This window comes from Misgurnus anguillicaudatus, chromosome 20 (genome assembly GCF_027580225.2).
Source record: "Misgurnus anguillicaudatus chromosome 20, ASM2758022v2, whole genome shotgun sequence".
NCBI lineage: Eukaryota > Metazoa > Chordata > Actinopteri > Cypriniformes > Cobitidae > Misgurnus > Misgurnus anguillicaudatus.
This window is the reverse complement of record NC_073356.2, coordinates 7,144,497-7,159,300: the sequence shown is the minus strand read 5'-3', so window position 1 is coordinate 7,159,300 and position 14,804 is coordinate 7,144,497. Positions and strand designations below refer to the sequence as shown.

Below are 14,804 nucleotides of genomic sequence, written 5' to 3'. Positions count from 1 at the left end.
ACATTAAAGATAGAGCATAGCATACAAAACTACATATCCCATAACCCATCAGCTGCGGTCGTGTAATCACATCGAACCAATCAGCGTAGAGAAGCTCTGTATAAAATGGCGCCGTCACGGTTATTCTTCCTCCTTGAAACCGCGTTCACCAGAAAGTGCGGAGGTAAGTGAAGAGACAATCTTATAACATCGAAGGGTGCGTTTAATTTTTTGCCGTTTACTTTTACTAAACAGTTTATTTTATTGTCTAAGCGTCTTTTAAGTGTAATATTAATGATGTTTGAGGTTATTGTGTTGTTTAAACACAATCTGCTACAACGTGGGTTGGTGTCGATTTAAAGAAGTCTTTTGACTTTAATATCTGTCCTAAAACCTGCTAAAGTAAACCATCTTTAATCGTTTAATATTAACATACGGTCGTTTGCACTTTTTATGTGCTCCCTTTTGCAGTCCCATTAAGGTTTTCAAATAAACGCAATGTGAATCTGTGTTTCAGTTACATGTTTATGACACAACTCTCCTTTCTTTATCTATATTTGCATGTTTCTTTGAGGTCATCATCATAAAGGTTTCTTTTTTACTCTTTTCTTTTACAGTTGGCGTTTTCTATTCACAATGACGTCATCAGTCCACCGCTATTGCTGCAGAGGTAAAATAATCAGCCGCATGCACCGTGAATCTGCACGTGTAGTGTTCCTACTTTTGCCCATTAGTGTTCACACAAAGACCTGTAGTTGAACATGCGTGCTACGAGTTGCTTTACGTAAAATCATGTGAATAAATGTAAACATGGAAGATTTCAGTTCCCTAGTATAGTTTTTTTTTGTAAAGTATGGCCATTTGGGCTGGTTTTAGTATGTGGATCTGGCAACTTAAGCTGTTAGCTTGTGCAGATGTTTGGTTTTCAATATATACTCTGTACATTTACATAAACATTTAAATCCGATTACATGTAAACTGTACTGATGTAATCTGCATTCGGATTGAATTCAGTCAGGTTAATCCAAATTGGTAAATGTAAACCCAGCCACTGTTAGTGACCGCTTGGCCCTGATCGAAGCCGTTCCTGTTCATCTATAGCAGGCGCGGTCAAACAGGAGCCGACAGCATCACTTTGACCGACGGTCGCTGTACAGTTAACCTGTAGCTGTCTCAGCAACATTAAGGCAAAGGACATCATCCATATGTTTAGTAAAAGATGTCTACTTCAATTGTCTAGGTCTGATTGTTGGTTATCTTGCAGGTCTGATGGTAGAAATGAAGTTAAACATGTCCACAGGAGGATGAGTTAAGTGAATGACTGGTAAGTTAACTACATACAGTGCATATTTAACTATAATCTGAGAAGATCAGGTGTCAATGTTTGCTTTCCTCTCTTGTACAGGCAAGATGGCCTATAGTCGCTTAACTCGCAGAGATTGGCTGAATGAACCCGTGTGCGGTCTCTGAGGTTTGTTATAGTTTTGTAGCTTATATTTTAATCCCGGCTATGATGACAAAACTTGCCCTCTCTGAGAGAAAAAGCTCCGTTATGAGAATTAAAATTTTTATCTGAGCCATCTAGAATTGAACTCCTTGGGTTTTGGTGTTGTTGGCCTTTGCTTATTTTCGTTTCGCCACTTTAGGTACTTCAATATACTGGCAGGATATCACCTTAAAGATGCTGTTCTTCCAGTGGGATACTTCAGTTCCTTTGAGAACCGCCGGTAAGTTAAACGTTTGCTTTATTTGGCACGTTCCTAAGGATTGGTGCTGTCTCAGTGCACCTGATCCTCCAACTACGTGCCAAATTATTGGGGAGTCTTTGACTGTCTGGTCTGATGTGGCTTTGTCAGTCACTCTACTGTCCAACAAATTTAGCACAATTTGTTTATAAGATCAGTAAGTCACTAGCTCAATCTGTACTATATAAATGATTTCTCTTGTTAAAGGTGCGGAGTTGGAAGATTTTAGGGATGATTCAGGCCCAGGTATGTCCAAGAACCATAACCAAGTCTCATTTGCATACTGATCAATGATGACACACTTTGTAATGGTGACTGCTGGATGAAACTTGCGGATATGGGACTGAGATCAATGCTTTTAGGTGTTTGTGTACTTGTGTAGTTTGTTTTTGCTTATTTTGGTTTCTATTTTGAAGGTACATTATCTTCACTATGACCTGAGGGATGCAAGATGAAAGCATAAGCTGTTGTGTCGATTCTTGAGTGGATTAGACTTTGCCATTTCTTGTTTTGCCCAGGTATGTGCCTCAGAAACCATGATTAAATTTGATTTGACCTGCCCACTGATCTATGATGACACACTTTGTAATGGTGACTGCTGGATGAAACTTGCGGATATGGGACTGAGATCAGTGCTTTTAGATGTTTGTGTACTCTAGTTTGTGTGATTTACTCATTTTTGGTTTCTATTTTAAAGGGACATGGTCTTCACCCTGGTTTAAAGGATGCAAGATGAACGCTTCAGCTGTCTGACTTCTGAGTGGACCAGACTTGGCACATTTTAATTTATCATGTGACCAATTAGATTGTTGGCCTACTAAAGAGCCTAATCATTGGTTTTTCCATGTATGTGTTTTGTTTAATAAAAATGTTCATTGGTTCAGATGTGTATGTGGTATCTTATTCAACATGGATTGTACTGAAATAACTTCGAATTCAAATAATTTTCAAGAGTTGCTAGTTTAAAACATTAGGATTTGGATATGCAGGGGAGGTGGTTTGCTTTAAACCCTTTATAATGGCCTTTTAAGGCAGAACATATAGGATTTTTCATAAGGATGCTATAACACTAGATGGAAAATCTTAACATCTGAGGTAACGTTAGTGCAGCAATTACAAAGGACAAACCATTATTTAAAAGTAACTTCTGGATTTACAAGTATTTGGCAATGAGAGTACACAGTGAAATGTCACTCTGCAAGTGGCTTTTGGATAATTTTATTATGAAAAGCATGCAGATTGTGGCTTTAGCAGGTAATGTCAAGACCAGCCGTTCACGTGACCATTTGGCACAAGTCATTGACACTTCAATTCGGTACACAAGTATGGGTAGATTGTCATTAAAGGCTTGTAGAAAGAAACCATAATGAAAATTAAAACAATCACACCATTAACTGATTTAGTTTCCATTTACTGAACATAGTTTGAAGTCTGCAATCTCGGAGTCTGGAGAGCTGCTGCCACTTCGGTCACTGTATGTCTCTCTGTAAATAAAAAATGGAAATGTGACATTTGTGGTTTTTTTGGATTGCTTTTTTAAAACTTTGACTTCATTTTATAACCCTCAACTTTAAGCTTTATTCGAAATGCTTTTGGTCCTTTTATAAGATGCATGTACATTGTGCTGCTCGGATAACACTGGTCCATACCGTGGTGAAAGCCGACAGTCTTTCTGGAGGTAAGATGGAAGTCGGCCAGCGGCAGCCAGCAACAGACCAAGGTAAGGTGGAGATGGTTTAATCGGCCTGGATGTGAATTCTGGGTGATACTGGACGCCAACGAAATAAGGTTGATCTGCAAAATAAAAAACAACTTACTTTTACATCATGACCTCAGGCCAGCAAACTTAAAGGGACACTCCAATTTTTTGAAAATATGCTCGTTTCCAGCTCTTCTAGTGTTAAACATTTGATTTTTACTGTTTTGGAATCCATTCAGCTGATCTCCGGGTCTGGTGGTACCACTTTTAGCCTAGCTTAGCATAATCCATTGAATCTGATTAGACCATTAGCATCACGCTCAAAATAAACAAAGACTTTGGATATTTTTTCTATTTAAAACTTGACACTTCTGTAGTTACATTGTGTACTAAGACTGACGGAAAGTTGTGATTTTCTAGGCAGATATGGCTAGGAACTATACTCTCATTCCAGTGTAATAATCAAGGACTTTGCTGCCGTGGCATGGCTGCAGCAGGCGTAGTGATATTATGCAGCAGACAAAAATAGTCCCTTTGGTAACTTAATAGTAGGGGACTATTTTCGGGCACTGCGTAATATCATTAATAAAATACTGGAACTCTTTGGTCATTTATGAGCGCGATGCTAATGGTCTAATCAGATTCAATGGATTATGCTAAGCTATGCTAAAAGTGTTAACGCCAGACCCGGAGATCGACTGAATGGATTCCAAAACGGTTAAAATCAAATGTTTAACTGTAGGGGAGCTGGAAAATGAGTATAGTGTCCCTTTAACTAAGGGTAACGATAATTCATGATACACACTAATAATACCTGTCCAATATCGATTCTGAATTGCAATAGAGATATTATGCACAGCTCTTTTATGTATTAGGGCTCTCCAGTAGGAAGTCCTTATCAATCTAAAATCACTGAGTTTGAGTAGTTTATACCATGCATTTGAGAAAGCAATACTTGTCAAACATAATCATTATAAAATAATGAAAATACCTGAAATGGTTTGATGAACATCGATATAAATGCGCTTCTGCTGTGCATATTGAGTTTCTGCACAAGAGCGCCCTCCGGCTTTTGGATGTAGCTACATTTCACTATAATTCAGTGAGAAACATAGCAAGCACAATGTATCGTTACACCCCTACATTTAACTGTGCAAAGCCCTTGCTAGGTTCAGTGAATGCTTTCTAAGACATTGCTAATGTTACACACACAATCTCTGGGTGGTTGTATTTTGTCCTTAACGTACCGTCCAACTCAATGACCTCCATTCTCTCGCCCTCCACATCCTGACCCACAAACCGGAAGCCCTTTTCTTCAAAGTGCTCCTTGAGCTCTGGGTTCACCTACAAAGAGAAATACAGACTGTTACACCACACATGAGTGTGTTATGTCATCATTTAAGGCATGCCCAAAAAATCCTGAACTCAGAAATGGGGGGAAAATTATTTAATGATCCAACTCCACAATTCAGTACTACACGGTTCACAATGTGTTACATGCCTCATATTTACAACATGTTCAGAAACAATTCTGTGAATTTACACTGACTTTACTAATGGATTGCATTGTGGGATACAAAATTCTGAGCTGTGCATTTTGTTAGTTTATACCGCAGAGAAAATAAACACTATGTTTGAATAGCATATCAACTGAAATCATGCTAGGAATAAATGGGGAGATGATGTACCTCAAAACGATGTCTGTGTCTTTCATCTACATAGTCTACATTTCCGTAAAGTTTTCCTGTATGAGGAAATTAAAGACATTAATGTATCAGCACTAATACATTATTTAACAACTATATTGTTGATATAGCATTAAAGGGAAGTTTACTAACGGAGTATGCTGTTTTGGGTTTTGAAAATGGTCCGCCTTTTCCCCAATCGCATAGTGCCGCCCATCTGTCCTGGATTGTGCTCTGGCATGTCAATAACCTGCAAACAACCAAACAAATGCGGTCTTAAATTTACATCTGGTTTTATCTGCTGGTTATTATTACAAAACTGAACATGTGACTGAATACACACCACAGGATGTTTGGATTCTGGGTCAAATTCTGTCGAGTTTGCATCTGTGATAAAAACAGCAGAATGACACTGTTAATATCTCAGCTAAACATCTCTGAATTATCTGCAGTCCGTTTACTGTAAATGAAGACGTACCTTTCCAGCCCAACACGTTCCTAGCAAATTCACACACGGCCAACTGCATCCCCAGACATACACCTGAAAGATAAATCATGTTAGCACATACAGGCGCTAGAGGATATTTGTCTTTATTGAATTATCTAGGTGTGATCTTACCCAGGAACGGCTTCTTCTGTTTTCTTGCCCAGCTGATGGCCTGAATTTTGCCCTCCGTCCCTCGAACTCCAAAACCTCCTGGTACCAAAATACCATCTGGTGACATAAAAAACAGAAATAATTTTAACTCTAAACCAGAGATGTACAGATGTCATTCTTTGTACAATATTATTAATAGGCATGCGGTCAATCACTGCCTGGTTGCTATAACACGCTTACTTATTTAGGCCAGGAGAGGTATTGCAATATGTATGCGTATGAGTCAAATGAAGTATACTTTGCAAGGTTGTGTGCGTACTTCAGGATAAGTGTACTCACTCTGCGCTGCATAGCTTCTGCCAGGCTTCATGATACTTCACAGGATCCTCCTGTAAGGTATTGGGCTCTAGATCTGCAGAATCGATATACTAAAAGGACAGAGAAACACGTGTTAATACAAAAGCAGAAAAAATACAGAAAAGGTCGAATTCAATGGTATAATCCAGATGGTGGCTTAACTGGCCAGCTCATTATGTGCACTTTTAAGGGTTAAATGGTTCCAGCTCTTATGACACATCAGTGATGTCATTACATTAGGAGCCCTCATCTGAACAGTTGAAATACCCTTTTGATCACATTGCTTTAGTTTGTTACATTATGGTTATTAAACAGCATCTGGCCTACACGAGTCTCTAACCAACCCCACTGACACGCAGCATCAGTCGGATTCACTCACCTTGACCTCCAGTTTGTGGCTGATGGCGAGAGCCGAGTGCTCGAGAGCTTTAATCACAGAGGCGTACGAGTCGGAGAACTTCGTGTACTTCCCAACCAGAGCAATGGAGCATTGCTCCAACAACCTGTCTGACCTATCAATCAAACACAATATACATGAAAGGTGAACAAAACCGCAAATGCATAATACACATTTTGATTTAAACTTGAGCTTCATGAAACATATGCTAACCTATCTGACATCTCCTTCCACTTAGCAAGCATCTTCCTGGGTCTGCTTTCGATGGGCATATTCAATCGGCGACAGAAGTATCCCACAACACCCTGATCCTCCAAAAGCAATGGCACTCGGTAGATAGACGAGACGTCGTGGACGCAGATCACCTGCAGAAAATGACAAATTGTCCAAATTTGAGTGACACGAGTTAGTTCATAAGCCAATGGCAAACGAGTAGTGCATTAAAAACTTTGGTCGCATCCTTTTTATTTGGCAAGGCCGCAAAATGTGCCAATGATAAAGGTTCGTAACCGATACCCATACAAATGTTTGTTGGTTTTAAAATCCGATATATCGGCCGATATATTTTTTTTCAGAAACGCGCAATAAAACATTAACAGATTTCCCTAACATTAGTTATTTGTAGTTATTTATGAGTTTTAACTAAAATAATATGATAATGCATTTTAAAAAGAAACTTGTTTCTTTTATTGTCTGGTGACCAACTCACCATGAACTCACTTAACCATTGTTCTCTCTGCCCACCTCTGGCTGGATCAGCTGGTTGCAGGATGTGTGACGCGTTATACACGAGTGTTGCCAACAGGGAGGTTGTAGAGTGCCCTCTGGTGTACAAACTATACAACGGCAACACTCATGACAAGGTTGAAGGCTGTTTCGTCCGTTTTTTTTTTTAATATTAATTTATCGGCCATTATGAATGCCGATACCAATATTTCGAAAAATGCCTAATATCGGTCGATAATATCATCCTGCCGATATATCGGTCGAGCTCTAGTAGGTACGTTTACATGCAACCAAATAATTCGTTTGTAATCGTATTGAAAAGCCTTCATCTAAACACCTTAATTAATACGATTGACGGAAATTTGGATCGTATTGAAGGGGATGGTGTACTCCAATCTGTGATCCGACAAGGAGAAAAGTACGCATGTACACGCGTGAATCGTAGTATTTTCTAAATCGGATGCAAAAATACCTTGTGCACATGCGCAGAACATTTGTGCTCAACTTCACGACTTATATTTACCTCTTATATCACATCATTCTCATCACAGAAACATGCAACAACAAGGCATCACGCATTATTAAAGTAACGTTAATGGGGTCACGCACTATACACGCGATGTACTAAATTCTGCAGCGTTTGTGTATGCTACTTAAAGTAATAAAATAGTGTTGTGACTTTTGAAAAGTATGTTTTCATTACCTATATCTGAAAGCTTCTTAAGAACAACTTTCTACAACTCAGTTCACGTTTTATCTCTGGATAAAAGTCAAAACTGAGCATTAACGCTTGCCAATAACGGTGGCTGCAACACAAGCTCCAGTCTTCCATAAATGTAATTGGCTGGCTCTGCCTAGGTTATTTGCATAAGGCGATATGTTTGGCTGACGCACGCGTTGCCGCTTGAAAAGTTGAGAAATGTTCAACTTCGGCGGCGAGCAACAGCACTGACGTGGCGCCGACGGATCCACAATTCAGTTCGGCAACGCATGACGTCACCCATTAAAAGTGAATGAGAAGCGCTAATGCTTACGCACCGTGTGAATGTACATTTTACCCTGCATACAAGAGATGCTGTCCACAGCGTAGCGTTGCCAAGTCCTCTGCTTTTTTTTCGAGTTTAGATTTGGGATACTGTTTAAACTGTTTCCACCAGTTTTTTTTTCTGCGGGTTAAAGATTAAATGATTTCATTGCTTAGTTATTGGTATTTGGGCTGTGAATAGTCATTGGGATGCTTTTGGGCTAGTTTTGAAAGTCCATTCAGATGGTTTTGATACGTGAGTCTGGCAATACTGGCTGTGTGCTTGCGCAGACTTGCGAACATTTAAATCACATTGCAATATTAGGGTGCACGTAAACTGTATCGTCTTAACCTTCAATTGTATTAAATTCATTCGGATTAACAAAATTTTGTGCGTGTAAACATAACCAGTGTCACACTGGCATGATTGGGCAAGTTACAGATCTCTCAACTGGCCCAAGCATCGTTCACCCTGGCCCCAGGCTACCCCTATTTTGAAAACCTTGCAAATGTGGTTCTTTGGTGGCTTTCAAACAAGTGTTCCTAGACTTTCCTGTAAAATCTTACCTGTTCAGGTTCCACATGACAAAACATAGAGATCTTCTCTTTAACAGAGTTATCAAGCGGAGTGGAGCATCGACACATGATCTGGAAGACAAAGCACAAATTAAATCTCACAACGTCTTATTACTGGACCTGTGATCGTAGATATGACGAGATTAACGAGGAAGATCTTTGCATTGCTCACCAGGTCAGGTGAAAGCCCCAGTCCTCTGAGCTCTCTCACACTGTTTTGGGTGGGTTTGGTCTTTTGTTCTCCTGTAGCGCTGGGCTAAACATCAGAGATTTGGTTACTAATTTACCACAGCACATTACATGTGATCTCATGTTTTAATGTAAATATATGCACACACACACAGCGCTCACCTGTGGCACGAGACTGACGTGAATATTGCAGAAATTCTCTCTTTTCACTTTAAACTGGAACTGTCTGAAGGCCTCGACAAAAGGCATGCTCTCGATATCTCCAACCGTACCACCCAGCTGTATACATACAGACAAAACTTCAGATATTGAAAACCTATTAAAAAAACCTATAAAGACCGTATGTATGTGTTTGTCTTACCTCGATGACACACACTTGAGGCTCAATATCATCATCGTCTATAGGAACTCTGGCCTGACGCATCACCCACTCCTGGATAGCATCGGTTATGTGCGGCACCACTACATTAAACAAATGTACAACATAAACAATGTTTGTCAATGACTACCAACTTCCTGGAAATCTTTATTATAAAGGAATGTTGCAGATGTCATAAAAGATGCATTATAAACCCTTAGTAGGAGAGCAGCTTCTCACCCTGTACAGTTTTGCCCAGATAATCTCCTCGACGCTCTTTGTTGATAACCGACTGGTAGATCTTGCCGGTGGTCAGGTTGTTGTCTTTGGTGAGCCGGATATCGAGAAAGCGTTCATAGTTTCCCAGATCTAAATCAACCTCTCCTCCATCATCCAGCACAAACACTTCACCTACACACACACACAACACATTACATTTAAATACAGATCCTCTACACCAGTTATGTAGGAACATAGATTTCATTTAGTTTTTGGCCTCTATAGCAAAGATACTGGATATTTAAAACAACCAATCTGAGTTTAAGAAACAAAAGTTATGGTACAGTTAATGTTTTTGATCAGAAATATTTAGTTTTATCATGCGATATTAGACACATGTCTTTCCCCATTCAAACAGGTAAGACTTAATCTTGCCTGACTGAAATAACTGCCTGGAGGCAATGCAAACATTGTTGCTTAAGTGGGCGGCAGCCTTCTTAAAGTGACTTTGTCTATATACAAAGGATATGCCAAAGAACTTATATTGACAAGAAGTGAAAGTCAATAGAACGAATCTGCCATTTTGGAATGAAAGCGACTCGGGAGTCAACTAGAAGTGATGGCAATATCAGCTACTTTGTACATTAAAAGATCAAATTCTGTGAGAATTACCTGCGCACATTGACTCAAGCACTTAAGTAAACCAGCTGTTGCACTCGCATTGCATGCAAATTCATACGCAATTTAACGCGGCGTACGCAAGCACTGCATTTAAACAGTTGCGTAATTCAAAAGTGAAAGTAAAATGTGCACGTCTGCATGCGCATTTATAAGCCCCTCCCACACGATGACACCAGTATCACTGGGTTTGTGACGCGCTGATTAACCGGTGGGAAAATTACGTCACCGCGGCAACCCTAATAGTTACGCCTCTTGTGCTTCTATACTCTTTGGATATGCATTGACATTACTTTTGCACGTGACCACGCTGGAGCTCGCCCTGTTGAGTGGCAAAAAACTCAACAAAATGGCTGGTTTTCATAGCGGCTGATGCAAAAATTGAATTTAGTTGGCCTTAACAGTGACCCTAACAACTTGCCAGTAGTCTGTGGACATTGGCATATGGCCAGACATTGCTTTTCCTAACATATATGTTTGTCTTGCCTAAAACTTTTAAACCATCCCACCTTTGTAGAAGACAAGGCTCAACATAATGGATGTTTTTTTAATGAAGGCTCACTGACAAAACTTTGCAGTTACACAGAATAAGAGTATTGGTGCATTTTTTATAGGATTTTCCCCCCAAAATTTTACATACCTGACATATGGCCCCTGATTTACTTCGAGTGTTTTTTGCAGTCTGGATAAAGACCGTTCCAAATTTTTGTTGAATCGGTTAGCAAAGTCGATCACACAACTACTTTTCCCATTTTTTTCACGCTATGCTAATGCTGTCACTCAGATTTTTTGCCACTAAAGTGACTGTGGTTACGCCCCCTTCGCCGAAGGTGACGTCACGTGCATCATAGATATGTAAGGCTAGATGTCTCGCCCACGCTGCTGGCCAACTGAGTGAAACGTCCGCATTTGGCGGCCATCTTACCACAGGCAGCTTGCTCACTTGTAGCATTGAGTTTTAATGGTGCAGGTACTTTTAAATGACCATAACTTGCGTAATTTTTTACCGATTTTCAAACGGTTTGGTTTGTTATAAACGTCAAAGATGTACCTATGACACTGCATACTTATACTAAAACAAACAAATTCATGAAACATGTTAAAGCATCCAGAATTATAGCCACGTTAATAACGTTTGTATGAAACCAAACAGTGTGAAAATTGGTAGAAAATTGAGCAAGTTATGGTAATTTAAAAGTACCTGCACCATTAAACTCATTGCTACGAGTGAGCGAGTAACGCATCTAGCCTTTATACTTATCTATGACGTGTGTACCCTCTATACAGAAGTCATCCGCCATTTTGTAACAGTCCAAGGCGGTACATAAATCAGTTGTTGCCAAGTCTGCGGTGTTCCTGTCGAACTGGATAACTTTAAAACGGTGAATGCAGATTGTTTATCCCGCCGGTTAAATCCAGCTGCCAATATTAAAGGTGCTGTATGCCAAAGTCACTTTTAATATAAAATGCATTTTCCCAACAGGAAAATTGTGGCTTGTGAAAATGCTGAAGGCCTAGTAACCACTGGTGAGAAAAACTGTTAATGTTAAGCCCTGACTTCTGTCATTAAAAGAAACACATGAACGATTCCTTCAAGTCAGTGGTTCTCAAACTAAGGGGCTTTAAAGTGTTTCAACATTAGTTTTGAGCAAGTGGGAGATAAAAAGATTTTATCATTTATCTCCATTCTCTCCAAAGTTGAATACTTCATATTAAAGTTTCTTTGTAATAAGAGATGTCCAGTTCGATATGCATTTACCGTGTTCGTAGGGGGAAAAGGTGCCCGCATCTATGTTAATGTACGGGTCGATTTTGATGGCAGTGACGTGCAGGCCGCAGGACTTGAGGATTGTGCCCACGCTGCTGGCTATGATGCCCTTCCCAATGCCAGATATGACACCACCCGTCACCAGAATATACTTCATACTGCCAATGATTTGCTGGAAGAACAAACAAGAAGAAACATGTTTTAACTTTCCAATAAGTGCTACACTAAAGTTAAATTGTTTTTGAAGCTGTGATTTCCAAGAAACATGTAATACAGCCATCATGTTATCGCTTTGGTGAAGACTGAAACAGAAATGCCAATATTCACTAAAATCATTTTCTAAATGTCTTTGTTGGCCAAGCTTAACGTCATTAGAATGCACTTTAAAGTGATAAGACCACGATCAAACTGCAATCAAATAAACCTTTGACTGGAAGTCACATCAATAATTCATGACTCCATATGTTTAAACTCGCCAATAAAAGGCACGTGTCTATTATTTCTTAAGACATTATTGCTTCAGTGATCGAAACACACACATCTACAGCCGATCATCGAGAGAAACATAGACGCTTAACAGTTACCCTTACATGATAAACATGCCTTACTGTAATACCAGATTAAAAACATCTGACAAATGTTCTTGGTTTATTGATGCTGATGTAAAATCATAATAATAAATGAATAAATGACCTCAATCTCACATGTGAATGTTACTGTTTGAATATAGCATGCTAACAATAGGAACAGTTACACAGTGAACCTTGTTAACTTATTCATTCATAAACACTATAAAACTAGAAACGACCACTGAATAATAGTAAAATAATAGATGCTTCATTTATTATACAGATTTTATACAGCGCTGTGTGTTTTCGACCGTATTAAGTAGACAAGTTAGCTTAACGTTACACACTTGATCGCATCTTCCCCAAACATATATAAAACTTAACAGATTTTTTACTTACCTGAGTGAAAAAAATAGTGAATAAATTCTTGAATGGCCGAATAACACTTCGATCTCTTAATAACTGTTAAATTACTATTATAATACAATAATAAACGTGCTCACATTTCTGCACGTGGTTTCGAATCTCAACATGAAAATACCCCCCGGAAATCCAGGGGTGGGTTTATCGGAAATGCGGAGAACAGTTCTATTGGCTGCCTGCGCAAAGAAAATGTTGAATATTAATTACGTACGTGACGTTGTCCCAACGGGCTTTGCAGATTGGCTGAAAGGCAGACGTTGGTAAGAATAGGGCGCCAAGCTACTCGTCCCGGAAAAGCTTTGTGCGCGCGGCAAAAATGACGTGAGTGGGCGGTCGTGCGCGTTGAGACCCCATTTCGCATGGAGGTGTGCACCATAGACATTATATACATAGACACCTCATAACGTGCTGGAACGCATCAAGCGTCGGCGCCATATTGGATGGGTCTCCTCACTGTACGCTAGCACCAGAGTCAATGGGAGTTAACGGAAAGAAAGCAACTATGCCCGTATTTTGTGCAGCTTACTGTTGCAATAACCGGCGCAGTATTGATTCCAGATCACATGGGATTACATTTCACAAGTAAGATTGAACAATCAGTATGGTTATTTTACGTTATTATTTATAATATTATGTCAATGTTCAGCAGGAACTGGTACTCTCTCTCATGATCTCTCGCTGTTTTTTCTTCACATTTGAAGGTTTCCCAGTGATACAGGCATGAGGAGGCAATGGGAAGTTGCTCTAGAGGGGTTGCAAGTTTACAAACATTGCAGGGTGCGCGCGCATCCAGGAGGCAGAAAGCCCGATTGGTGAGCTGATCCGTTACTGCAACAACCTTAATTATTGAAGCGTTCTTTATTGTTTGTATATAAATAAAACTTGATTTTAGTTGGATCTGTTTTTCTGTCTTTATTTTTGCAGTGTTACTGTGATACATGTATGAATTATAATGTTAGGCTAGTAACAAAATAGTTGCATCTACTGGTAGGTTTACATCAGGCACCCAGCACTGGCTCTGTTGGTACTATTTTCCACGCAACAATTCCTTGGCATTTTGACTAACAGACACCTCTACTAGCATACAACACAATGCACTTCTCTTCTTTTTGCCTCTCGGTTGCGCGCGCAACCAGATAGTGACGTCGCCGTGCAACCCGTCTATACAACGGGAGGGTTGTGACAGAGACGTCAAAGCTCGGTAGCAAAGAGAAGAACAAGAGAGGAAACTCGGATTCGTTTTTGGCAACAGCCACTAGATGGCGCTTCAGTAGCGTGGCCGCCATTTTGGAATGAAAATTCTCACAGCCAATTCATTCTATATTCATTCATATTAAAATTAATTTAATACCTAATTACATAAAATACCTAATTACGTAAAAATTACATAAAAATTAGATGGCGGCCGCAAGATACGTCAGCTGCAATAGGCAGCTCAGTCTACAAGGTGTCTACGTATATAATGTCTATGGTGTGCACGGCATTTTTTGTAACTTTGATTAATTTGTTAGATTTGCAATCAGTGGCGTGTTTACCCACCACGCAATTGCTTGGGGCCCCACGGGCTTTAACCCTACTGTCCACAAGCGGTTAACTTATTTGATGATTTCTTATTTAATGATTGCGGTCGCAGAGTTATAAAAGGGGGGCGTGGTAAGCATAGCTTCGAAAGTATGTTGCTTTTATTCAAACCCAAATCTAAGCCACTCATATAAAGAATGCACAAGCGAGATATGTGCGAGTATGCATATATAAATGAGTTCACGGGCGAAAAAGACTCCACGAGAAAGCGCACCTCTGAGAATGAAAATGAG

General features: G+C 39.7%; 1 protein-coding gene, 1 long non-coding RNA gene and 3 other non-coding genes across 5 annotated transcripts; 4 read left to right on the top strand and 1 right to left on the bottom strand.

The window, feature by feature from the left end:
* The first annotated feature begins 68 nt into the window (after window positions 1-68).
* On the top strand, window positions 69-2,607 carry LOC129455570 (uncharacterized). Its single transcript, XR_008648416.2, has 8 exons — window positions 69-163; window positions 597-649; window positions 1,244-1,303; window positions 1,385-1,450; window positions 1,626-1,706; window positions 1,932-1,970; window positions 2,141-2,242; window positions 2,422-2,607. It is a non-coding gene; the product is annotated as an uncharacterized lncRNA (long non-coding RNA).
* Window positions 1,044-1,179, top strand: LOC129412708 (small nucleolar RNA SNORA16B/SNORA16A family). Its single transcript, XR_008633811.2, has one exon. It is a non-coding gene; the product is annotated as a small nucleolar RNA SNORA16B/SNORA16A family (small nucleolar RNA).
* LOC129412723 (small nucleolar RNA SNORD99) lies at window positions 2,007-2,079 on the top strand. The gene has a single exon (XR_008633825.1). It is a non-coding gene; the product is annotated as a small nucleolar RNA SNORD99 (small nucleolar RNA).
* Window positions 2,287-2,359, top strand: LOC129412721 (small nucleolar RNA SNORD99). Its single transcript, XR_008633824.2, has one exon. It is a non-coding gene; the product is annotated as a small nucleolar RNA SNORD99 (small nucleolar RNA).
* A 512-nt stretch (window positions 2,608-3,119) lies between the features above and the next one.
* Window positions 3,120-13,126, bottom strand: ctps1a (CTP synthase 1a). The gene is made up of 18 exons (XM_073858045.1): window positions 12,967-13,126; window positions 11,990-12,170; window positions 9,574-9,744; window positions 9,337-9,437; window positions 9,138-9,254; window positions 8,959-9,042; window positions 8,778-8,858; window positions 6,674-6,825; window positions 6,443-6,575; window positions 6,050-6,134; window positions 5,728-5,826; window positions 5,587-5,649; window positions 5,452-5,495; window positions 5,262-5,358; window positions 5,112-5,167; window positions 4,671-4,767; window positions 3,374-3,518; window positions 3,120-3,208 (listed from the first exon to the last, which is right to left on the bottom strand). Exons 2-18 carry the CDS (start codon window positions 12,153-12,155, stop codon window positions 3,124-3,126), a joined length of 1,776 nt encoding a protein of 591 aa, XP_073714146.1. The 5' UTR covers window positions 12,156-12,170; window positions 12,967-13,126; the 3' UTR covers window positions 3,120-3,123.
* Window positions 13,127-14,804: the final 1,678 nt, after the last annotated feature.

What these genes read in the sequence shown, in the direction of transcription:
- ctps1a (XM_073858045.1), bottom strand. Translation starts at nt 12,155, where the DNA reads ATGAAGTATATTCTGGTGACGGGTGGTGTCATATCTGGCATTGGGAAG. An exon ending in TGGGGCTTTCACCTGACCTG is followed by an intron (nt 8,859 to 8,958) that starts GTGAGCAATGCA and finishes TTTGTCTTCCAG; the next exon opens with ATCATGTGTCGATGCTCCAC. An exon ending in TGGAAGGAGATGTCAGATAG is followed by an intron (nt 6,576 to 6,673) that starts GTTAGCATATGT and finishes TTTGATTGATAG; the next exon opens with GTCAGACAGGTTGTTGGAGC.